The 25,911-nt window shown below is 41.4% G+C and overlaps 1 protein-coding gene across 1 annotated transcript in view; it reads right to left on the bottom strand.

Annotated features, from left to right (window-relative positions):
• LOC137332049 (transcriptional activator protein Pur-alpha-like) overlaps window positions 1-25,911 on the bottom strand; it is a 102,378-nt gene that overhangs the window by 18,379 nt on the left and 58,088 nt on the right. Inside the window, exon 3 of the mRNA XM_067995778.1 lies at window positions 6,580-7,170. Coding sequence (XP_067851879.1) covers window positions 6,580-7,170 — 591 coding nt within the window. The remainder of the gene's footprint in view (window positions 1-6,579; window positions 7,171-25,911) is intronic.

Raw genomic sequence — 25,911 nt, 5'->3', positions numbered from 1 at the left:
ACAGCAGACAAATTGTGCTGGTAATAAGGAACCTCATCCTAATTTGCCTGGCAAATCAAGTAGGCCCAGCAATCATATAAATAGTAGGGTTGACTTTTACTGCAGAGGTTTTTGGGTGAGTGGCGCAATTTGGCCGTCCGCCTGGTTTCATCAGTCTGAGTGCTGCCCCGGTGAAGGCCCCACGAAAAATGGCGGCAAGATCAGAACAGGAACAGGGTCGTAAGAGTATCGCTGCGATTTTCGGGCTGCTACTGCCCCATTCCTGTTGACCAGAGTGAGTTAAAAGTGGCCCTAGTGTGTGTAGTTTGTAAGACTGCATGCATTCAGGGGAAAAGACCGAGTCGTGGAGGTAAGTATTTGGTCGAGTGATGGAGGATGAACAAGTAAGAACATGGATGTTGAATAAAAATACAGACACACTGAACTTGCAAAAGAAGTGGTTTCCCCTTTCAATTCATTCAAATGGATTTCTACACGTACAACATCAATGATAAGGATTAGCAAAAGTAGCTACAATAAGAACACAAGAACATAAGAAATAGGAGCATAGAAATATAGAATCTTACCATTCCCCACGTGATCGTGAGGTGATTGATGCTCATTAATCTTGTTTCCGGGTTTCGCGCCCAGCAGCCAGCCTGTCAATCAGGCTGGCTGCCGACAGGAGCTGCAACACCGAAGTGGGGGGGGGAGTGGAGAAAGAGAGAGAGAGAGAGACGTCATCCGGCACTGGAACAGAGAGTGGGGGGGGGAACAAAATTGGGGGGGGAACAAAGATCGGGGGGGGCAAAGATTGGGGGGAGCTTCGGACATCGTCGGTGGGGGGAGACGTCAGGAGACATCGGGTGGGGGCTGAGACATCGGAGAAGAGGTATCGGGGGGGTGAGACATCGGACATCAGAGCAGGGGGCTGCAGGTGAGATCATTTGAAAGGTAGGTTTATTTTTTTTTAACTTTGTGAAATATTATTTTATTTAATTTATTTCGTTTATTTTTGCCTGATCCGGCCCTTCGTGCCTGATGTCACCAGCCATGAATCGGAAGCCGTGGGAAAGCCGCCCAGGTAAGTTGAAAATTGTTGTAACTACCCACTGTGTAACAAATAAAGTACCTTAAGTAACTCAATGAGGTACATTTGCTTCTTTAAATATCATCCCGCCAGCAAACATCCGGATTCCAGAACCCCACGCGCACACAGATGTGTCTGTGTGAGACGTGGAAGTCGGCGGGTTGGAGCTAGCTCGGAATTTTCCCGATTTTTGCTGCCCCCCTCGCCCCCAATGTGCCTGGGCTTTGATTTGAAAATCGAGCCCTTTGTGTCCTCCTCACAGCTTATTTTCCCATCTAGCTTTGTATTGTCAGCAAACTTGGATACATTACAATAGATGATGGAAAGAAAAATCTATCTGAGAGAAAACAGTTTGAAAAAACTCTGAATACATATGTTCCATGAATCAATATAATCCCAGCAATGACTATTCGGCTTGTATTTGATGCATATTTTAACACTCCTCAGTTCCAATTTACTGGCTAAAATTGCTAACGAGATTTGAACAACAATTGGACTTAATATTACTGAACCTGAGTGAAAAATTGCATAGAATCACATAGAATCTACAGCACAGAAACAGGCCTTTCTGCCCAACTGGTCTACGGTGATGTTTATAGTCCACTCAAGCTTCCTCCCACTCTAACTACCCTGCCCCCATACCCCTCCTTTCACTCTTCCTCATGTATACATCTAGCCGCTCCTTAAATGTGTCAATGCTATCTGCTTCAACCACTCTATGTGGCAATGCGTTCTATATTCTCACCACTCTCTGTGTGAAGAAATTCCTTCTAAATTCTGTTAATGGTCATCTTATATTTATGTCCTCTTGTTCTGGACTCACCCGCAACTGGAAACAGATTCTCCACGACTACTCTATCAAACTTATTTTAAAGACCTCTATTGGGTCCCCCATCATCTTCTGTTTCCCAAGAAAAGCAAGCTCCAGTCTGTTCAGTCTTTCTTGATAATTACAATTCTGGTAACATCATAAAGAAAGGAAGAGTTGCACTTATATTGCGTCTTTCATGACATTTCAAAGCACTTTACAGCCAATGAAGTACTTTTGAAATGGAGTCACTGTTGTAAATGTGGCAGCTAATATGCACACAACATGATCCCACATACCAAAGAAAGGCATTAGGGAACAATATTCTGAGCATGCACTAATGGTGGAGACTCTGCACTGGCAGCGCATATGAGAAAATCGTATGTGTGTTGCCTGTTACTTTCCATCTATTGATTTGCACGGAAAATCACAGGAAGTGCGCTTGTGATCTTCCAATATACGCTGCCAGTGAGCAAGGTTCACTGCCGCCAGCGTGGACTTGGAAGGTTGCACCCGATGTATGAAGCTGTCCTCATTCATCCCGCTCAATATAATATGGGATTATTCTTGCAGATAACTTAGGCAGTCAATAGAAAAGTGTAAATTCCAGATTGTGAAAGAGAGCTCCAAACACAGATTTTTGAAGGTTTTACTTCAGATAAGTTGTATTGACCTGCATTAGAGAAGGTTTGTGATCTGAATGAGTTGTTGACATAGTGTTCTAAATTGAATGATCACAAAGCAGAGCACTGGATGTGAAAAATGTGCCAAAGGGCACTGCAAAGACCACGGGCCAGATTTTCCTGTGAAAATAACAGTGAGGCTAACCGGGATCACCGTTGAATCTGTGCATCTGGTACAGCAACTTCCTGCAACCGCACATGCGCAGTCAAACGCGGAAATCCGGAAGTTGCTGTACGAGATGCAACGCTCCTCCGTAAGCTCTGCAAGAACGACATCTCGCTGGCTAGCTCCCCATTCAAATGAATGGAATGGTGTGAAGTTCCTGCACTGACCTGATGGATACGAACTAATCTCACCAAAAAAGGTAAGTCAAGTCATTTTAAGTCTAAGCATACTTTTAATTGCGTGATAAGTCTTAATCACTGACAAACAACCTCTCTGGCACTGAAAATTAACTTTTACAAGTGTGGAGCCTCATTCCTTCAGATTTTAATTGTTGTTGGGCATTTAAAAAAAGAAATTTAATTTATTTTTACTTTTTCTTTCTTTCTCTTTTATCTCTGTCACTTAATTCAATATTTCTTATCCTCTTTTTCTTTCGCTTTCTGTGCCTGATTTAACATTGAATTCACTAGTCCAACTTACACTTCCTGGTTCTGACTCTGCGCTGCTTATTAATGATGCTTCAGTCTGATTGGTTATGGGTTTAGACAGTTGCTTGCCCTATTCACACAGGTCCCAGATGCCCAGGGGAGGGTGCCACGTTGGATTGAGCGCCTGATGAGAGGAACTTGCCATTAAAAAGCCCGTGAAAAGTCTACGGGCAAGTGAAAGTCTAACGAACGGCGGGTGCCATTCATTCACCACTCACAGGGAAATCAGGCCCATTAAATAGTAATCAATGGAAAACAAAGCAAAAGGACAGAAAAGCTCAGACAAGGAGTGTTATTTTTGTTACATCCACAGGAGGGGGTTTGCCCAGCAAAAGGAAAGCCATGTTGATCCTGCAAGAAAATAATCAAAGTTTTGCTGCTGTTGCTTGTGAGGACAAATCATGGCAAAGTGTGAGGGGAGGAGATCCATATATATAAGAACATAAGAAATAGGAGCAGGAGTAGGCCAATCGGCCCCTCGAGCCTGCTCCGCCATTCAATAAGATCATGGCTGATCTGATCTGAACCTCAAATCTAAATTCATGTCCAATTTCCTGCCCGTTCCCCGTAACCCCTAATTCCCTTTACTTCTAGGAAACTGTCTATTTCTGTTTTAAATTTATTCAATGATGTAGCTTCTACAGCTTCCTGGGGCAGCAAATTCCACAGACCTACCACCCTCTGAGTGAAGAAGTTTCCCCTCATCTCAGTTTTGAAGGAGCAGCCCCTTATTCTAAGATTATGCCCCCTAGTTCTAGTATCACCCATCCTTGGGAACATCCTTACCGCATCCACCCGATCAAGCCCCTTCACAATCTTATATGTTTCAATAAGATCGCCTCTCATTCTTCCGAACTCCAATAAGTAGAGTCCCAATCTACTCAACCTCTCCTCATATGTCCGCCCCCTCATCCCCGGGATTAACCGAGTGAACCTTCTTTGTACTGCCTCGAGAGCAAGTACGTCTTTTCTTAAGTATGGAGACCAAAACTGTATGCAGTATTCGAGGTGCGGTCTCACCAATACCTTATATAACTGCAGCAATACCTCCCTGTTTTTATACTCTATCCCGCTAGCAATAAAAGCCAACATTCCGTTGGCCTTCTTGATCACCTGCTGCACCTGCATACTAACTTTTTGATTTTCTTGCACTAGGACCCCCAGATCCCTTTGTGCTGCAGTACTTTCCAGTCTCTTGCCATTGAGATAATAACTTGCTTTCTGATTTTTCCTGCCAAAGTGCATAACCTCACATTTTCCAATATTGTATTGCATCTGCCAAATCTCCGCCCACTCACCCAGCCTGTCTATATCCCCTTGTAGGTTTTTTATGTCCTCCTCATTCTCTACTTTCCCTCCCATCTTTGTATCATCTGCAAACTTTGATATGTTACACACGGTCCCCTCCTCCAAATCATTAATATAGATTGTAAAGAGTTGGGGACCCAGCACCAACCCCTGCGGAACACCACTGGCCACTGGTTGCCAGTCCGAGAATGAACCATTTATCCCAACTCTCTGCTTCCTGTTAGATAACCAATCCTCCACCCATGCCAGAATATTACCCCCAATCCAGTGATTCTTTATCTTGAGCAATAATCTTTTATGTGGCACCTTGTCGAATTCCTTCTGGAAGTCTAAATACACTACGTCCATTGGTTCCCCTTTATCCACCCTGTACGTTATGTCCTCAAAGAACTCAAGCAAATTTGTCAGACATGACTTCCCCTTCGTAAAGCCATGCTGACTTTGTCCTATTAAATTATGTTTATCCAAATGTTCTGCTACTGTCTCCTTAATAATAGACTCCAAAATTTTACCCACCACAGATGTTAGGCTAACTGGCCTATAATTTCCAGCCTTCTGCCTACTACCCTTTTTAAATAAGCGTGTTACGTTAGCAGTTTTCCAATCTGCCGGGACCTTTGCCGAGTCCAGAGAATTTTGGAAAATTATTACCAAAGCATCCACAATCCCTACTGCCACTTCCCTCAAGACCCTAGGATGTAAGCCATCAGGTCCAGGGGATTTATCTGCCTTGAGTCCCATTAATTTACTGAGTACCAATTCCTTAGTGATTTTAATCGTATTTAGCTCCTCCCCTCCTAGAGCCCCCTGTTTGTCCAGTGTTGGGATATTCTTAGTGTCCTCTACCATAAAGACTGAAACAAAATATTTGTTCAGCATTTTTGCCATCTCCATGTTTCCCACCATTAATTTCCCGGTCTCATCCTCTAAGGGACCTATGTTTGCCTTAGCCACCCTTTTTCTTTTTATATAACTATCGAATCTCTTGCTATCTGTTTTTATATTTTTTGCTAATTTATTTTCATAATCTATCTTCCCTTTCTTAATCAATCCTTAAGTTACTTTTTGCTGTCTTTTGAAGATTCCCAATCTTCTATCCTCCCACTAAGTTTGGCTACCATATATGTCCTTGTTTTTAGTCGGATACTATCCTTAATTTCTTTACTTAGCCACGGATGGCTGTCATTTCTTTTACACCCTTTTTTCCTCAGTGGAATATATATTTTTTGAAAGTTGTAAAATAACTCCTTAAATGAACACCACTGTTCATGTACCGTCTTACCCTTTAATCTATTTTCCCAGTCCACTTTGATCAATTCTGCTCTCATACCATCATAGTCTCCTTTATTCAAGCTCAGTACGCTTGTTTGAGAACCAACCTTCTCACCCTCTAATTGGATATGGAATGTAACCATGTTATGGTCACTCATTCCAAGGGGATCCTTAACTAGGACATTATTAATTAATCCTGGCTCATTACACTGGACCAGGTCCTAGGTTTCTTGCCCCCTTGTAGGATCAGTTACATACTGCTCAAGAAATCCATCCCTAATACACTCAATAAACTCTTCCTCAAGGCTGCCCTGCCCAATTTGATTTGTCCAGTTAATATGATCGTTAAAATCCCCCATAATTATAGCTGTTCCCTTATTACATGCCCCGACTATTTCCTGATTAATACTTCTTCCAGCAGAGTTGCAACTATTAGGAGGCCTATATACTACACCCACTAGTGTTTCTTTTCCCCTTATTATTCCTTATCTCTACCCAAACTGTTTCATTATCCTGATCCTTTGTCCCAATATCATTTCTCTGTATTACAGTGATTCCTTCCTTTATTAACATAGCCACCCCACCTCCCCTTCCTTCCTGCCTGTCCTTCCTGATTGTTAAATACCCTGGCATATTTAATTCCCAGTCGTTGTCACTCTGCAGCCATGTTTCTGTAATGGCCACAAGATCATACCCATACGTAGTTATTTGTGCCATTAACTCGTCCATTTTGTTACGAATGCTGCGTACATTCAGATGAAGAACTTTCAAATATGTTTTGTGACACTTAGTTCCTGCTTTTTCCTTTTTGTCCCAATGTTTGTCCTGGATCTCCTTCATCTCCTCGGCGTACTTGCTGAAGGCACTGCCGAACTTGGACCAGGCTTTATAGGGGATGGTGATGGAGTTCCTGTAAGAGAGCTTCACCTCGCTCACTCGCATGAACACGCCGTACTTGTTGGAGCCCACGTCGAAGATGAAGCGCTTGCTGTCCACGGTGATGGACGTGCCCTCGGGCAACTCAGACTGGCCGCACGGCTCGTTGTCCACGTCGTAGTCGTCGATCAGCTTCGCCAGTTCGTCCCTGAACTCGATGAGCCCTTGGGCCGGCAGGGCGATGGTCTGGCCTTGTGTCCCCCCCAAGCCGGGGCCTCGATTTAAGGTCTGGCAGATGCGCAGGAAGCGACCTCGCTGGCTCTCCTTCAGGTCCATGTAGTACTTGCGGTTCTCCCGCACCAGGAACTCGCTCTTCAGAGCACGGCGGGGCTCGTCGCAGCTCAGGCCGGCGTCCGAGTCCGAGTGGCCCAGCTGCGCGTAGTGCTCGATGAAGTCCCCGAGGGATACAGTTAGGAAGAGTTTTACCCAAGCTTCTGATTCTAAGATGGAATTTAACACTACACAGATGTGATTTTTTTTTAAAAACAATTAACAAGATTCATAGAATGTCAATCCCACCCTAATATACGTCAGTCCAGGTTCGGAGAAGAATGCACAGGCTCATCCACATTACTGAGCAAAGCAGGAAAGGCTTCTCCTTCAGCAACTTAAGGTTTTTATATCCATCTGTTCTACCAAATTGCAAGAGATGGACCAGCATATCTGTTTCCCAGTGCTGGTCTGAACCAAAGTAATTCCATTGCCCTGATCCCTGCAGCTGGTTGCACCTAGAACCCTACTTTTGGACATGCCTATTACTGCCAAAGCATTCTTCAAGTGCCCTCTTAAAATTGGGAGGGTGCCCCTCACAAAATGATGGCCATCTTATCCAAAAGCGAAAATTACACAAATCCAGGCTTTTGTTAATATTTACTAGTTAGGGTTGATCATACAGTTGACATTGTACAGTGACCACCAGTTATAGAATTGTACCTGAAAGCAGTTCACTACCAGTTCCTTCCTAAGGGAGAGGAGAGAAGAACACATTTCCCTGCTGTGCAGAGCATGCAACATTGTTCCAAAGGAACCCACGTAGCAGGGAACACTGTTCCAACCGTAACAGCTCTAAACTTAAACATTAGTACAATGCACTTCTAAACTGTAAACAAGAACATTATAAACAAAGCAAAATAAACTAAAGATGCAATAATAAAACAGAGGCCAGTAACCCTGTCTTATAAAAGAACCAAACAATTGAAATGAAACCATAAAGTAGAGCATTAGCAAATCCATAAATATATCACAGCCAAGAGTAGTTCAGAAGAGGAGAAATATTTGTTAAACAAGAAAAGAGAAAAGGTGAACTTTGTGTCAAGTGGAGTATAGCAATGGAAAAAGTGATTGTTTCTGCATGCCCAAGAAACATTATTGATAGGGATATTGGGCAGAATTTTTACTTCGAGCTGGGGAAAGATTTTTGAGTGCGAAACCTAAAAGGTAATTTGGCTGGCCGCGATCGCTTAATGAGGCGAATAAATTTTACTTCGGGGTTTCGTGCCAGGCAGCCAGCTGATTGACAGGTTGCCTGGCTGGAGGGCAGGAAGGCCTCCGGTAGCAGGCCGCAGCCTGGGATCGGAGGGAGAGAGGGATGGAGGGATCATGGGCTGGGAGAAAGATCCGGGGGCCGGGAAGAAGATTGGATGGGCCAGGGAGAAGATCGGATGGGCCAGGACTAGAATATGGGGTGTCCGGGAAGAAGACTGGATGGGCCGGGGAGAAGATGGTAGGGTTGGGACTTGGAGATTGGAGGTCACTGGAGGTCTGGTGAAGAGTCGGATGTAGGTAGGGGTTCACTATGTGGGGGATCCACTATCGGGGTGGGAGGGCGGCTGATTGCGGGGGTCCTGTTGGCAAGGTGAGCTTGTTGGGCCTGGATGAAATATACCTGCTCCTCCGGGCCCACAAGCAGTGCAATAAAGGCACTCACCACATGGATCCGGCCCTTCCCGCCTGCTTTCACCTGACGTGAATGGGAAGCCCGAACAGGTAAGGTAAATTCATTTTAATTTTCCAAAACACAAAATATTAAGTACCTCAAGTATTTCAATGAGGTACATTGCCCTTTTAAGTGTCGGCCCGCCGGCTGACTTCCTGATGTCTGTTGTGCACACGCATACAAACCTGACTGAGTTAAATCAAGAAGTAGGAAAGTTGCAGCCGGGTTGCGGTCCCGCTCCAAAAAGCTGTTATATTAACCTCCGACCCAACCCCAACCCACCCGTTCTTGGGGGTTAAAATTTACCCCATTGTGTGGTTCAAAGCCAAGACTACAGTAAGCTCAATGAAGCTGTTTCTACGAGCCAAACACACCTCCGCCAGTGATCAGTGAGATCACAGCTATGATAAAGGTGAAGAAGAGAACTACAACTGGGAGATGTGAAGGGAAATGGTAGGTCTGTTAGCCTACAGGCAGCAAAGGAGTCATGGTCGCTGTGTGTAAGCGATGGAATAAAGAAAATAAAGGAAAGAAGCATTTTTGATGAAGCATACAATGTATTTCCAACATCTTTAAGGGCATCAGTAAGTTAAATGGAGTTGCAGTAAAATTACACAAAGATGAATTTATGCTACCGGTCTCACAGCAACATGAGAAATCCCAGTTCCCACTAAGAAAGAAAATTGAGAAGAAGCTAAAGAAGTTCATGGACAATTATTTAACTGAAAATGCAGATGGTGATATTTCTTGATTAACATCAACACTAATTGTAACAAAACCTAGAAACCCTGATAATATCTGACTGTGAGTGAAGATAGGTGCTGCAAACAAAATAGTCACGCCAGAGTGACACGATACACCGACACTTGAAAAATCATTGTTAAAGTAAAATCTAAGCTGTTGGGTTAAAGGTAAAAATGACCTTTTGGCGACTAGTGTCTGTGTGGCTACGGTCACTGCCCCGAGACCACACTGAAATGTGCCTTGTGCGAACCAGACTAACCATAATTAAAGCTTAAATATAACAAATGATGATTAACAAATTAATGTACTGCTAAACAAAATGGACTCTGCTAAACAAGATGGACTCTGTGAAAAGACATTAAAAATGCTGACTGAGCACAACGAACTGATAAAAACTACAGAACCAGACTGAATAGACAAAGACCAGACTGTCTTAAGTTGATAACAGTTGTTTTAATGTGATTGGAGGTCAATTGTTGCTGTGGGGGCCTAATTGGCTAATGTGTCACTAACCAAGGCTAATGATGTATAACTTGCTGAAAATCTGTACTTGTAAGGTATAAAAGAAGCGTGACGACCATTTTAAAGTTGAGAAAGGTGACTGCATACACTGCGGAGTGTCCAGCTGTTCTCCCAAAGCTTTGTCCAATAAACTGCATGTTGAATCTTTAAGTCTGACTCCGAGTGGTGATTTTCCCACAACAATCATTGCAGAGTTAAATCGATCTTGTGTGTTATTCCAGTTAGACCTGAAGTCAGGATATCACCAGATTAAAATCAGCCCAGCAAGCTCTTATATCACAGCATTCAACAACAACAACTTGTATTTATATAGCGCCTTTATCGTAGATTGGTCTCAATAGGGTAGATTTTCACCTTGCCACCCGGGTATAAAACTGTTGTTGTGGATCAGGTGCCCATTGTAGATGCTGCCCGATTTTCATTTCCATTGAAATAAATGGAGAGGAGAGTTGGGTGGTTTCTATGAGGGATGCTGAATCAGCAATGCCAGTTTTATGCCCAGGTGGCAAGTTCAAAATCGATTGTCATATTAGAGTTGTAATACTCTCCAAGAATTCTATTACAGTAAAGTGGAAGATTCTCATTTTTACCATTGTTTTAAGATCACCAGTTGGTTCCTTTATTTATGCATGCACAGTAATACCTGTTTGATGAATATGGCTCCAAAGCTGTGCTCACTAATACAAATGGGGGAAAATCAGACCAGTTCCTTTACAGCTGTGTGCTACAACCGGCCTGATTTTTCTGATATTCACTGTGCCCAGCTGATGCAGTACGCCCAGCACAGACCCAGGAATGTCTCCCCTCTCCATACTCGTGGCTCAGTATGGTTCATTAATGTCTTTAACGTTAGGATTATTTGCTGAAATAAAATGCAATGACAACTAAAAGAAAAAATATTAGAGTGCAAGAAATTAGGTCAATAATTCACAGAGTGTTTTTTGTTTAAGATGATTCTTAAGAAGGAGAATCTTGAAAAATCAACTCAAAATAAGAATAGGATAGAATTCATACTCCAGTCACAGACCTTTGTGCACTGAATGTGCATATGAGGAATTTGTGTGCAGAACTCAGCGGGTGGGCCCCACAGGATAGTCTGCAAATCTCCATGTGCAAATTCCTGATCTGTGATCATAGCCAGGAGCATGAATCGGGAAATGTATCCTATAAATGAGAATCAAACAAAGACTTATGTACAGAGGAGGTGAAATTGTCCTTCAACAACAGAAGTCCCATGCTATTTGGTTCCAGGGATGAACTGTGACAAACCACTGTAAGTACCCTCAGGCTCCACTTCTATGACACTTTTACTGTATGATCCACCAGTCAGTTTCCTGTCATTTTCGCTTTGCCTTCTTGTCAGTTTCCATCTGTTAGTTCTGCACAATTGTCTCCAGGCCAAGCTTAACTTAGCTGTGTTAAGAGTGTACAGCAGGCCATGCCAACTTGTAGCTCTGAGGTAGTTTAGTTCTGGATTCACATGCTGCCCGCAGGCTCAGCCATACCAGATCACATCTGGCCTATTTGTCCCCAGATAAGAATGAGTGGTACCTTTTAACATTCGTTGACCTTGCAGCTCTAACAAAAGTTTTTGAACAACTCCGGTCAGCAAGTAAAACAAATACCTGTATATTAGTTTACATGGTCAGGCTGCATTTAACTTCAAAGCATAAAATGGTAACTACTTTACACTCATTTTTCCTAGTGGTTCGAAGAAAACTTTTAGTTAGATTAGAAGCTGTGGCACAGAAAGAAGCCATTTAGCCCATCATACCTGGGCCAGTGCTCACTTGCTTCCCATTTCCTTGCCCTTCAACAATGGATAGCAGTACCAATGCTATTTAGTTGGATTTTCTTGTAGTATAATGTAATGGGAGGGTTAACCCCACATGCATTACTGTCTTTGGATAATTTACTTTGGGCAACATCAGAAAATAGTAACCTAAAAATTACAGTTGCAAATATTAACAGATGAACGCTTAACAACATTTAGGAACATAGGAATATAGGAACAGGAGTAGGCCATTCAGCCCCTCGTGCCTGCTCCGCCATTTGATAAGATCATGGCTGATCTGTGATCTAACTCCATATACCTGCCTTTGGCCCATATCCCTTAATACCTTTGGTTGCCAAAAAGCTATCTATCTCACATTTAAATTTAGCAATTGAGCTAGTATCAATTGCCGTTTGCGGCAGAGAGTTCCAAACTTCTACCACCCTTTGTGTGTAGAAATGTTTTTTAATCTCGCTCCTGAAAGGTCTGGCTCTAATTTTTAGACTGTGCCCCCTACTCCTAGAATCCCCAACCAGCGGAAATAGTTTCTCTCTATCCACCCTATCTGTTCCCCTTAATATCTTATAAACTTCGATCAGATCACCCCTTAACCTTCAAAACTCCAGAGAATACAACCCCAATTTGTGTAATCTCTCCTTGTAACTTAAGCCTTGAAGTCCGGGTATCATTCTAGTGAACCTACGCTGCACTCCCTCCAAGGCCAATATGTCCTTCCGAAGGTGTGGTGCCCAGAACTGCTCACAGTACTCCAGGTGCGGTCTAACCAGGGTTTTGTATAGCTGCAGCATAACATCTGCCCCCTTGTTCTCTAGTCCTCTAGATATAAAGGCCAGCATTCCATTAGCCTTCTTGATTATTTTCTGCATCTGTTCATGACACTTCAATGATTTATGTACCTGAACCCCTAAGTTCCTTTGGACATCCACTGTTTTTAACTTTTTACCATTTAGAAAGTACCCTGTTCTATCCTTTTTTGATCCAAAGTGGATGACCTCACATTTGTCTACACTGAATTCCATTTGCCACAATTTTGCCCATTCACCTAATCTATCAATATCGTTTTGTAATTTTATGTTTTCATCTACACTGCTTACAATGCCACCAATCTTTGTGTCATCGGCAAACTTAGATATGAGACTTTCTATTCCTTCATCTAAGTCGTTAATAAATATTATGAATAATTGAGGCCCCAAGACAGATCCCTGCGGGACTCCACTAGTCACAGCCTGCCAATGTGAATACTTACCCATTATCCCTACTCTCTGTCGCCTTTCGCTCAGCCAATTTCCTAACCAAGTCCGTACTTTTCCCTCGATTCCATGGGCTTCTATGACATTCCTATGTCCACTATTTTAATGCAGGTATTAACCTATTTCTTTTCAATGGGTTAATGATTCTGCTGAAATAATAGACAAAGGAATGTAAAATGAACATATTGAGCTTTTGTCTGTGAATGTTGCCAGCAGTAATTTCTGGAGTTATATATCAATGAAGAGATATCTGGTGTAAAAGTGTGTTGCTGGTGGTAAAATTGTTAATTTGTCATTCTATCACCAAATGTTTGTCAATAAAATATGTTATTTACAATTTAATTTAAAATCAAAAGAATTAGCATTCCTGTTTCACTGCTTTGACCCATCATTTTCTACGAGATCCAAGAGACTGTAACTAACTAACTCCACCCCACACCTGCAGCCTGATCCCATTTTACAGACTCAAAAGCAAAATACTGCGGATGCTGGAAATCTGAAATAAAACCAGAAAATGCTGGAGAAGCTCAGCAAGTCAGGCAGCATCTGTGGAGAGAGAAACAGAGTTAACGTTTCAGGTCGATGACCTTTCATCACTTCTGATGAGAGGTCTTCAACCTGAAATGTCAACTCTGTTTCTTTCTCCACAGATGCTTCCTGACTTGCTGAGCTTCTCCAGCATTTCCCATTTTACAGACTGCTCATTGTTGAGTGATAGACACAATGGGCTTACTAAAGTGCTGTCACTTCAACTGATCTGGAACAGGCACTGTCAGCTGGGCCATAGATGCAGTAGACCATTTAACAAAGAAGGCTGGGATTTTCGGCATCAGTGCTCCTGGTGCATGCTGGGAGCGCATATCAGGAAATTCTGCACCCTCAGCTCGTGATTTTCTGAGCACTGTAAATCAATGGTTAGAAAATCACAGACTGGAGATGCAGAATTTCCTGATATGTGTTTCCCAGGGTGCACCAGGAGCACTGATGTGGAAAATCCTACACAAAATATTTTCTTTCTCAGCGATCTTTTTAAACAATGTTTTGTGAAGCACACCTTCATTTAAAATATATAATTAATACCACTCATTACAAAACTTTAAGGGATTTAATTTCCTTTGGCAATACACTGCTTAACCGTTTGTGCGGAATGCCTTCAAAACGAACAGTTTAATAACTGCGTCAAAACAGCATATAAAGGAAATTGTGTGCACTACCAAAGGAAATTAAGCCCGTTAGAAATGATTGTCCTAACAGTTTCTGAGTTGTTTGAAATAAACTGTGCAGTTATCACTGATAATAGTGAGCGTGGTAGTCATCAGATTTGAAATGGTAAATAGCAAAATGCAAATTACTGCAGATGCTGGAAATCTGAAATAGTATCAGAAAATGTGGAGACACTCAGCAGGTCAGGCAGCATCTGCGGAGAGAGGGAGGTAGGGTTAAAGTTTCAGGTCAATAACCAGTTCTGATCTGAAGGTCATTGACCAAAAACATTAATCTTACCTTCCTCTCTCCACAGATGCTGCCTGAGCTGCTGAGTGTTTTCAGATTCGAAATAGTGTTTGATTCAAAATAATTTAATCAAACAAGAAAATAAACAATTACATTTGTTGCTGTCTGATTTGTTTAGCTGTTTTTTTATTTGTTAAAGTTATTGTACTGCATGAAATAAAGAAAGCCTGAGTCTGAAGTTAATTAAGAAACTAGTCTTGGGCATTCCTTTGCGTAAAGATAAATGCTTTGAATAGTTTATGAAACAAATTTGATCCAAAGTGTTACTTTTTAAATAAATCAGGTTCAGATTTTGAACATTTAATTCATAGGTTGCATAGAATTCTGTACCTTGAGTTGCAATTGAATGCTTATCTATAGGCAGCAATGACAATTCAGTTGTACTATTTTCATTAAGGGCATGGGGAGGAGGCATAAATTATATAAATCTCTGAACTCTATTTGATTTTGTGAACAGTTCTTCATGTTTCCTTTCTACCAGTTACAATTATTCCCTGAGGTCTTCATCTAGTCTCCTGTCATCTTCTTAGAGCCTTTCTGCACATCTTCTCCTCTCCTTAATATGTGTTCTCAAGTGCCTTGCTATTTTCTTTTCCACCCTCAGCTACCAGGTTCGATTTGAAATTCAATTTTGTGCTTCTCAGAGTTGCCCAGCATCTTATTAAAGCCTTCAACTATGTTTGTCAGAGTGTCCTCACACTTATGACAAGCCCACAAAAAGTTCTATTCCTTTCAATAGTACCATGTAAAAAATCAGGATCAAATCTCATTGAAAAATAAAGTCAAACCCTAGCTATAATCTGTCAATGCTGAAAGAGCTAAACGTTTCCACTCAACAATGATATATACTTACAAACATATGAACAATGACGGACAGGAAAAGATCCTCTGGTCCATCCAGCCTGTCCCACATAATTGTGATACCTTGACCATCACAGTGTATACACTCCCCACCCCACCCAAAACCATCTGATTTCTTCGGAGAGGTGAGAAACCAGATGAAAACCGAGACCAATTTGGGGGAAAGGTATCAGGGGAAATTCCAATCCAACCCCCTTAGATGCTCGAGATTAGTGCAGGAGCTCACTCTGGTCTTAATAATTTTATGCTGTACCTACCTTTTGTATGAGGTGATCTCCACCCCAGCCAGAAACGTTTAGTTCTCGCTTGAAAAGGATAAAATTGCAGGGGTATGGGGAAAGAGCGGGGATTGGCGCTAATTGGATAGGGCTTTCGAAGAGCCGGCACAGGCACGATGGGCCGAATGGCCTCCTTCTGTGCTGTAAGGTTTTATAATTCTATGAATGAATTATTCCAACAGTTTCAATCCAGTTGTGAATGAATGACTGTGTAATACTGCTCCTAATTTGAAAACTAATTTGCACATAACTCTTAGAGAGGTTTACGGTTGTGCCATTAAGGAGGAAAGAGCTAGAGGCCAGGCATGCTTCATCAGTATGGAACTGCAGATGCGCAATGCTGAGCTTGTCACTGATAATAAGAGGTAAAACTAAACTGATTTTCCAGTTTGCAGAAATAAAAGGAAAAGGGTCAATGATTGTATTCAGAGATTGTATTCAGATGTATTTGGCTTTTATCATTTTTTTTCTATTGAAAAGGACTTACATTATGTTTTAAACCCCATGAAGAAGTCACTTATCTTATAACTAGCCAGATATTATTCATCTTTGTCATTCATAGCAAATATCAAATAGCTAAAAATCCAATATATATAGTGCCATGTTTGATTCAATAGATTTTGACATCCTTCGGAAATGACAGGGATTAGCATTTGTGTAGGGCAGATGGAGAGGAACTATTTCCTCTGGGTGGGGAGTCCAGAACAAGGGGGCATAACCTTAAAATTAGAACTGGACTGTTCAGGGATGATGTCAGGAAGCATTTCTTCACACAAAGGGTAGTGGAAATCTGGAACTCTCTCCCCAAAAAAAGCTATTGAGGCTAGGTCAATTGAAAATTTAAAAACTGAGATTGATAGATTTTTTTTTGGGCAAGGGTATTAAGGGTTACAGAACCAAGGTGGGTATATGGAATTATGATATAGATCAGCCAGGATCTAATTGAATGGTGGAACAGGCTCAAAGGGCTGAATGGCCTACTCCTGTTCCTATGCCCTTATATTCATTTGTTCTTACATATATTTGGATTTTTGCCTTCAAAGGCCCTAAAATATGAACATTTTCAATGTTGAACTTGAAACAACTTCTGAAATGGAGTCTAGAATGTAAATCTCTCTAAAATCTTATGGATCATGGATGCATCCCCCTACCAGATCAACAGAGATCTAGTACATATCTACCATAAGTAGATAGCCTACAACTGGATGGACACTCCAGTACAAGACCATCAAATATGGAAATGGACATGCTTAGTGGTACCGAGCCATTCAGGTTAGACAAATTCCAGGTTTGATCCCCGGTCTGTGTTGAGTTATCCAATTTCAGCAGAGGTGACAGTGGAGAAGTTACAATGGCCTCAGAAGCCCTGGAGTAGGATGAAGAAAATCAGTCAGGCGTCTTGCTCTTGATTATTGTCCAATGACTCCTGCGAGAAAGTGTGTGTGCATGTATTCCGGGTGAGGACAAATTTGAGCTCCCCTGCCAAGACTCTAGGGCAGATTTTTCTGTTCCTGGGCACTTTAGATTGCCTGGGTGCAGTGCATAGAGGAAAATTGAGCCGGCTCCCTTATAGGTGTGCAACCTATTATGCCCATTTTTCTTCATCTAAGTGCTGCACCCATGCAACCCAGTATGCCCAGGCACAGGAACAGGAAACTTTACACTGCTTTCTAGGGCCAAGCGCACACATAGTAAATTGAGGGCTGCTGGTGCCTGTGTGTCAATCACTGCTTTGAGGAGAGGAGGGGAGAAAAAAGGAAGAAAGAAGAAGAAAAAGATTTGGCCCGTGTCAAGGAGCCTCCCTACAAAACCAGAAAAATGAAGTCTGTAACCCAGCGTGAGTCAGTGTCTTCAAGACAGTAGCAGAGAAAATTTGAAGAGAAAAACAATGTAAAGTAAATATTTCAAAAACTCAACTAAATAATGAATGCTAGGTGTGAACGTTAGATAAATACTTAAACAAGAAAAATATTAAAGGATCTGAGAAAAGAGCAGGGAAATGGGATTAGAGAAGGTAGCTCCATTGGGAGAGCTAGACATGATGGGCCGAATGATATCCTTCTCTACCAAAATTTCTATGATCCTTTAAATCCAGTAAAACAAATAAAAACTTCCAAAGGAGATTGTATTGAGGATATATTTTCTGTAAACTGCTGAATCAGTGAAATACTGGCACAATTATGGCCAAAATTGCCTCAAAAACAAGAAAAACACAAACCTCTAGGAGTATTACATAAAATCCAGAATCAACTTAGCCCTGAACTATGCCCATTTTATTAAATAACTTGCTGAATTTTCTGACTGGGAATGCATAGCCAATCCATAGCACACACTAGCCAATATACCACACCATCCATAGTTTAAGAAATGTCAAAATCCTCAAAAAGCTTGGTTTAACAGAGAATCCTAGGATGCTTAATCTGTTGGGTGAGACGATGGGTGTGGGGCGGGGGGAAGGAAAGACAGTTGAAAAAATCAACAAGTCCACACTTGGCTGACAAAAACAACTACTAAATTTAACAACTCAGACAACATAAACTGTGCAGCTAATGGTATTCAGCAAATACAGAACCAAGCAAACTCACTCAGGCAGTGAAAAAACAAGAGGGATATATTAAAGGAATGAGAACTCATTTAGAATGAAAGCAAAGAATAGGAAAAGAGAACCAGCTGCCAAAACTGACCAACAAACCGACAGATGTGCTATAATAAGGGTCCTAAGTAAGATGAACATTGCAATTGAAGAGAAAATGTTCATACCTGCTGAAAGCCATCCTGTGCCACTGAAGGCAGTTGAGGCAATCTGTACAAAGAGGTAAATGAACACATTAGCAGCAGAGCTATTAGCAAAAATTTGGATCAAACCACCAGATTTAGACTCCAGGAGAAGAATACCATCAAGAAGACAAAGATTAATAACTTGCATTTCTCAATCAATGGATGATTTCAGAGTCTTTGTAGGATCTGTATCCGAAGTAGGAAGTGGAAAATTGCTAACTTTACTACAGATTGTGATGCTGCAAGATTATTGATAATGTACTAATTACATTTTATTCTCTTCACAGATCCCTCCTGGTTTCCCAAGGCCATTCGATATCCTGTAGCCAAAAGAGCAAATGGCCAACCTGCTGTTCGGCATCCATCGATGCCACTCTAAAACGCGTGACTATTTTAAAAATAGATTTCCCTCTTCTTCTATGGAGAGTGAAACAGCACAGCCGAGGTCAGAAACCCAACAATGTAGGGGTTTGAACTGCTAAGTTGAAATCTCAATATGATATGTCACCACCTGCTAATATACAAACTTGCTACTTCCAATTCTAATCACATTCAGCAATTGTGAAGATAAAAGGAACTATGAAATCATATGTTTTTATAACATAATGGTTTATCACCGTGGAAATGAGATTGCAAAGTGTTAGTGTTTTTAGGACCTAGAATCAGTTCAGGAAGCCCAAGTTAATGGTTTTAATATGGATTCTTGTTCAGCTACAAAATCAGTGCATTCCAGTGTTTTAGGCTTTATTACTCTCTGCCCATCTTCACAATTATACATAGTTTGATGTGACGTTGAAATAAAATATCTATTTGGCTTCTTGCTTTAATATGCTCATTTTGCTTCTTTTGAGAGTCAGTGGAAGTATTAGTTCTAGATTGATTCAATAGCCCCGATATTTACGGGCAGGCAGGGAGGGATCAGGGCAGCATGGTAGCGGGGGGGTGGAGATCTCCTGGGAACACAGAGGTCCTGCAAAATTTAACGGCAGGACTTCATTGTCATTTTTTTATTCCATTTTCTGCCTGGCAGCCGGCCAGATTGACAGGCTGACTGGCGGGAAAGCCAGTGGTAGAAGGCCGCAGCCTCCTACCACTTTGAAGACGGGCCCTAGCAATCGGGAAAGATCGCAGGTTGAAGGGAGGGGAGTCAGACCGGTCATCGGGAGGGAGGGGGAGCAAGATCACGGGGCAGAAGAGAGGATGGGGGTCGGCAGATCATGGGGCAGTGGGGAGGGGTCGACCCCCCCCCGACCCTCTCCCGCCCGCCATGGGGAGGCTAACATCGACCTCAATCTGTTAGACTCACCATAAAACTTTCACACAATGACATTTATTGGGGATTAAAGCACCCTTGAGTAGTTTGACAAAATGTTTCTGATTTTAGCAGTAAAAGGTTGTTTATAGTTCAATCACTGCTAATGGAAAAAAATTATAAATAATCTAAAGCCTTTATTAGCATTTATCTTCCCATGAATTGAAAATCCTCCAATAGCCACAGAATACAGATATCAGAGATGAAAGTGAAATTGAGGGTACTGTACTTGGTTTCAAAAAATAGCATGTTAACTTTGGTTCCAACATGCAATGGGTCATAATTGCCAGAAAGTAATGTGAACAGCACAGAAATAAAAGGATTATAATTTTAAATTCAATTCAGTAAGCTATCACTTTGAACGATCAATCAGTAAATTGTGCTTGTTTTAAGAGCATTTCTATTGTGACGAGTGCTATTGATTTCTAGAAAAATAATTACGAGCCACACATTTGCAGGCTAGGATTGGGAGGCAGGGTTTGAGTCCCAGCCTCAGCCAGTGCTTTCAGTTCGGTCCCTCTCGCCCTCTTACTGGTAGAAAACTGCTGATCTTTTGCCAGCTCTTAGAGGTGTTGCATCAAGCAGAGGCAACATGCCAGTTAACAAAAGGAGGGAGTCAGCAGTGGTTTCACCGCAGGCCACAGATCTGTACCTCTTGCCAAATGGCTACTGAATAGCAGAAGTGAAGGTCATTGATATGCTGCATTGCCTTTCTGCAACTTAACCAGATCCAAGGAGATTATGATGGAGGATAAAATTAGGTTTAAAATCTATCAAGTCAAGGTTGAAAAAATCTGGTTATGCTGCTTTAACCTGGATTTCCAAATGAGGTGTTTTGGTTATATGATTGTTTCTGAGGTCATTGCTATTAGTTTAATTATAATATTACCTAATGGCAAGCCAGTTGACATAATAGCCAGCTGGAGTGACCGAAGACCACTGTAATCATAATATGGATATTTCACGTGAGGTTTAATCTTATAGTAACTTAAGGAAAGCAACTGTTTCCTAATCTGCGATGAGTCCCTTGGCCTCACTCAGGAGCTTGTTCGTGGAACTGTTGGCCAATGGCCCAGATATCCTCGTTTGCAATTAAAACAACAATTCAAATTTCCTGCACTAATATCAGTCACCATGTGGGAAATTTCAGAAAGTCATGCCTGTATGTTTAATGGTAGATTATTTGTAGTGTCAGACAAAATAAAAAGGTGAAAAGAACACAGACCTCTATCTGAATTTGTAGTACCAGAAAATGTATTTACAGCTAATTGATTTACAAGGATAGAATCATATAACTATAGTATTTTACAGAAATGAAAGCAATTATTTGGCCCATCAGACCTATGCCAGCTCTGTGGAAGAGCCAGCCACTTACGTCCATTATTCTGCCCTTTCCCCATGCCCCTTTAAAATTTTATTTTTCAATTTTTAAAAAAATTCATTCTCAGGATATTGAGGCTGGCATTTATTGCCCATCTCTAGTTGCCCTTGAGAAGTTGGTGTTGGGTCTTCTTCTTGAACCGTTACAGTCCATGTGGTGAAGATGCTCTCACAATGCTGTTAACTAGGGAGTTCCAAGATTTTGACCCAGCGACGATGAAGGAACGACAATATATGTGCAAGTTGGGATGGTGCGTGACTTGGAGAGGAACTTGAAAGTGATGGTGTTCCCATGCACCTGCTGCCCTTGTTCTCCTAGGTGGTGGAGGTCGTGTGTTTGGGAGGTGTTGTTGAAGAAGCCTTGGCAAGTTGCTGCAGCGCATTCTGTAGATAGCACACGCTGCAGCCACGGTACGCCAGTGGTGGAGAGCGTGGATGTTTAAGGTGCTGGATTGGGTTCTAATCAAGTCGACTATTTTGTCCTGGATGTTGTCGAGCTTCTTGAGTCTTGTTGCAGTTGCACCCATCCAAGCAAGTGGAGAGTATTCTATCGCTTGCCTGACTTGTTCCTTGTAGGAGGTAGAGAGGTTTGGGGAGTCAGGAGATGAGCCACTCGCTGCAGAATACCCAGCCTTTGACTTGCTCTAGTAGCCATGACAAGCGTAGCTTGTTGAGTTTCTGGTCAATGGTGACCCCCAGGTTGCTTGATGGTAATGCAATTGAAAGACAATGGGAGGCGTTTAAACTCTCTCTTGTTGGATATGTTCATTGCCTGGCACTTGTGTGCCACGAATTTTACTTGCCACTTATCAGCTCAAGACTGGATGTTGTCCAGGTCTTGCTGTGTGCGAGCATGGACTGCTTCATTATCTGAGGAACTGTGCGAATCGAGCTGAACGCTATGCAATTATCAGTGAACAGCCGCACTTTTGACCTTATGATGGATAAAGGTCCTTAATGAAACAACTGAACATAATTCATGTGAGGTTACAGCGGTGGAGCAGGAGCAGCTCTGAGGAAATTCTGCTTCTATATCTTGTACAGTACTGACCCTGCTGGTTTCACTTCTGACCTTATGATGGAGGGAAGATCTTTGATCAAGCAGTTGAAGATAGTTCGGCCTTAGACACTTCCCTGAGGCACTGAAGTGAAACCTTAACTGAGTATCGGTCAGTAAGTTATTGATGAGTAACTACCGCTTGATAACACCATTGACGACTTCTTCCATTGCTTTGCTGATGATTGAGAGTAGGCCGTTGGGTGTTAATTGGCTGGGTTGGATTTGTCCTGTTTTTTGTGGACAGGGCATATTTGTTCTGGTACAGCTTGGCTAGAGGTGCGGCTAGTTCTGGAATCCAGGTCTTCAGCACTACGGCTGGAACGTTGTCAGGGCCTATAGCCTTTGCTGTTGCCACTGCACTCAACCGTTTCTTGATATCTGTGATGGTGATGACCTCAGGAGGAGGCTAAGAAGGATCATCCACTCGGCACTTCTGGCTGAAAACAGTTGTGACCGATTCAGCCTTGACTTTTGCACTCACATGATGAGCTCCACCGTCATTGAGGATGGGGATGTTCATGGAGACTCCTCCTCCCGTTAATTGCTTAATTGCCCACCAGCAGACGTGACTAGATGTGGCAGGACTCCAGAGCTTTGGCATAATCCACTGATTGTGGGATCACTTAGCTCTGTCTATAGCATGCTGCTTCAGCTGTTTAGTATATACGTAGGAATGTGTTGTAGCTTCACTAGGTTGGCACCTCATTTTCAGATATGCCTGGTGCTGCTGCCCATATGCTCTTCTGCACTGCTCATTGAACCAGGGTTGGTCATCTGGCTTGATGGTGATTGAGAAGCGAGGGATATACCGAGCCATGAGGTTACAGATTATAGTGGTGGAATAAATTCTGTTGCTGCTGATGGTCCACAATATCGCAAGGATGCCCAGTTTAGAGCTGGTAGATCTGTTATTAATCTAGCATGATGATAGTGCCACATGCCACGATAGAGGTGTCTATCTCGTGTGAAGATGGGACTTGGTCTCCTCAAGGACAAATATTGATCCGTTTCCTTTTTAAAAACTGTAATGAATTTTGCTTTCACTATTATTTCTGATAAGACATTCCATAGCCTAACAACCCTCTGGGTAAAAAAGAACATTCTCCAATACTCTCCCTTTGGTTTTGGTGATGATCTTAAATTTATGCCCTCTAGTTACTCACTGAACAGGGGACATAGTTTTCCTCTATTTACTTTATCAAAACATTTCATAATTCTGAACTCCTCTATATGCTGTTCTCTTAACCATCTAGTGTAAAGAACTCCAGTCTCTCCTCATAACTAAAACTCTCAGCCCTGGTGCCATCCTTGTGACCTATTCTGCACTCTCTCCATGTTCTTGATCCATTCTAAAATAGGGGTGTCGACTTCCACTTGATTTGCCTAGTGTTAAAAGGGCAATAACGGCCTCAAAATGGGATCAGTAGCCTTACCGCCCAGTTGAAAGGGGCTTACCAACTTGTGTCCAAAATGCCTGCCTATTTAAGACAATAGTCCCCATTTAATATGCAAATATGCAATTTGTAAAAGTGAATTTGGCCATTTGGAGGCTAGCACCAGAAAATGACCATGAAAACTGCTGGGTTGTTATAACAAACCCACAATTGGTTCACTCACGTCCTTCAGAGAAGGAAACCTAACACCACAACATGTGGATGAGTCAGGGCACCTAGGCATTGGCAATACATACTGCTTTGCCCACATTCTAAGACCAATTAAAGAAAAATAAGCTTTTGGTTTATCTTTTGCTTGAATAGTCCATCATCTCATAAATTTGCAAAGTAAAAGTGAAGTCTGATAAAGAAGCTTAGTGAATAAGTCTCTCAAGACCATGATAAAATATAAGTGTATCTCTAGGTCACCATGGACTAGAAACATAACCTACTACAACCACCTTCCCTTCCCTTCCCTAGAACACCTAGGCCACCAAGAACAACACAGAGTGCTGATACATGCCTTGAGTTTAATTTCTAGATGTAAGACAAATAAACTCATTAAAGTCACTAAACCACATTACCACATTTAAAAACATTGAAAGATCTTCCTTTGATGTTATGGCTGTAGCTGGCAGATACTAGAAACCATGATATCAAATAAAATGTTAAATAAACATTGAAAACACAACTTCACATTAATCTTACTTATTATTAATGTTAATCATATTGAATTATTAGTAGTAATATTATTATGAACAAATCTGATATTTGAATTTGGTCATGCATGTTTTCACCAATAAACTCTACTGACCAAACTTGGACAACTTTGTTTTCTCAATTCCGAATCATCACTAATAAGATATTCAATGAATTTTTCCCATTCATTTTCTGCCACTAAAAGAGGAGATTGTAAGACTCGTAAACAATTTTTTCAGCTCAAGCTCATCTGAATGATCTATGATGATCTTGTACAATTTTGTCTTGTAGTTTTCTGCATTTATCACCCATTAATGATCCATGGTCACACAAAACACAAAAGCTTTGCAATAAGTTAATAGAAAAGAAGAAGCCAGTGTGTGCAGGTGATGTGTCATCTTCAATAACAGAGACTAAAATGCCTTGGGTATCCCAATTAGATGTCAAAGTGTCAAAAGTCTTAGATATTTCACTTTGGATTTTACAAATTTTCTGTGTTCTGTGTGTCTTATTGGTTATTCCACTGACATACAAAGAGCGATTCCGTTATATGGAAAACCCAGTGATGCAAAAATACTCATGGCCTTTGGCTGCTGCCTTCATTAATCTTCTGTTAACAAACCATTTAAAAGAGAGACCAAATTCTGATGAGGTTATTATTTTAAAGAATGTACACAATTTTTCATTCTGTTTTGTATTGTTCTTTGCCATTTTCAGATTCAACAATCTGATGGTACTGCTTCCAAATTTTTCCTTGTAGGATCATATCTTCCACTACTGACGTCAAATATGGCCATTTTGACTCATAGCCTTCATTACCCTATCTATATTTAGCCACTCTAGTTCTTATTTCTTTGCCATCAAAACATTTTAACAACACCATGGGATAATAATAATTGTGATCTTGGTAAACCAAGGAAAAAAGGAATACAACATAGGCGGTCAGGTGAAAAAGTGTCACATGAGAAAGATAGTGGGCGAGACAGAGCTCTTTTAGTTTGCATATTAATATAATTTAAATTTAATACATTTTTTGCACTGAGGTACCAGGTTTATGATACGTATATTAAGCAGTATTGCACAGCCAAATCCTGTTACAACAATTTGTTATTATAAATCTCTTGCTTTTTAAAAAAATACTTTACTTTGGTCTCGACGCTCCATCAAAGTTGTAAGAGGCCTCAGACCTCAATAAGGTGAGCCTCTGATAAGAATGACAACACTTTGATAGGCCCCACAAGGCATTAGCAACAAGATCTGACTGTTTTTTCATATGTTAGCATACAGCTCGTTATTCATCCACATAACAACAATGTTCTTCTCATTTATATTTAGGCTTTGATCCCTATGCCCATACTTAAGGGAATCTCTGATTTTCAGCCAGACAGTGGTATTTGCAACATTAATAATTTATAGCTCTATGAAGACTGTAATTGAATTGGAGACTATATTGTCACGTTAACAATGGCAACAGTCATCCAAAAAATGTGGGTTACAATTTTTTATATCGATATGAGTTTTGAAGGCTCATTTACAGTACAGATTCTGTATTAATTCAGGTATGTTTAGTCAATAAAATACATAGGTCATCATCATTAATACAAACATGTATGACCTAACT

Source organism: Heptranchias perlo, chromosome 2 (assembly GCF_035084215.1).
Source record: "Heptranchias perlo isolate sHepPer1 chromosome 2, sHepPer1.hap1, whole genome shotgun sequence".
In the NCBI taxonomy this organism is placed as follows: Eukaryota; Metazoa; Chordata; class Chondrichthyes; order Hexanchiformes; family Hexanchidae; genus Heptranchias; species Heptranchias perlo.
The sequence above is the reverse complement of the archived record's forward strand: the minus strand, read 5'-3'. Positions and strand labels throughout refer to the sequence as shown.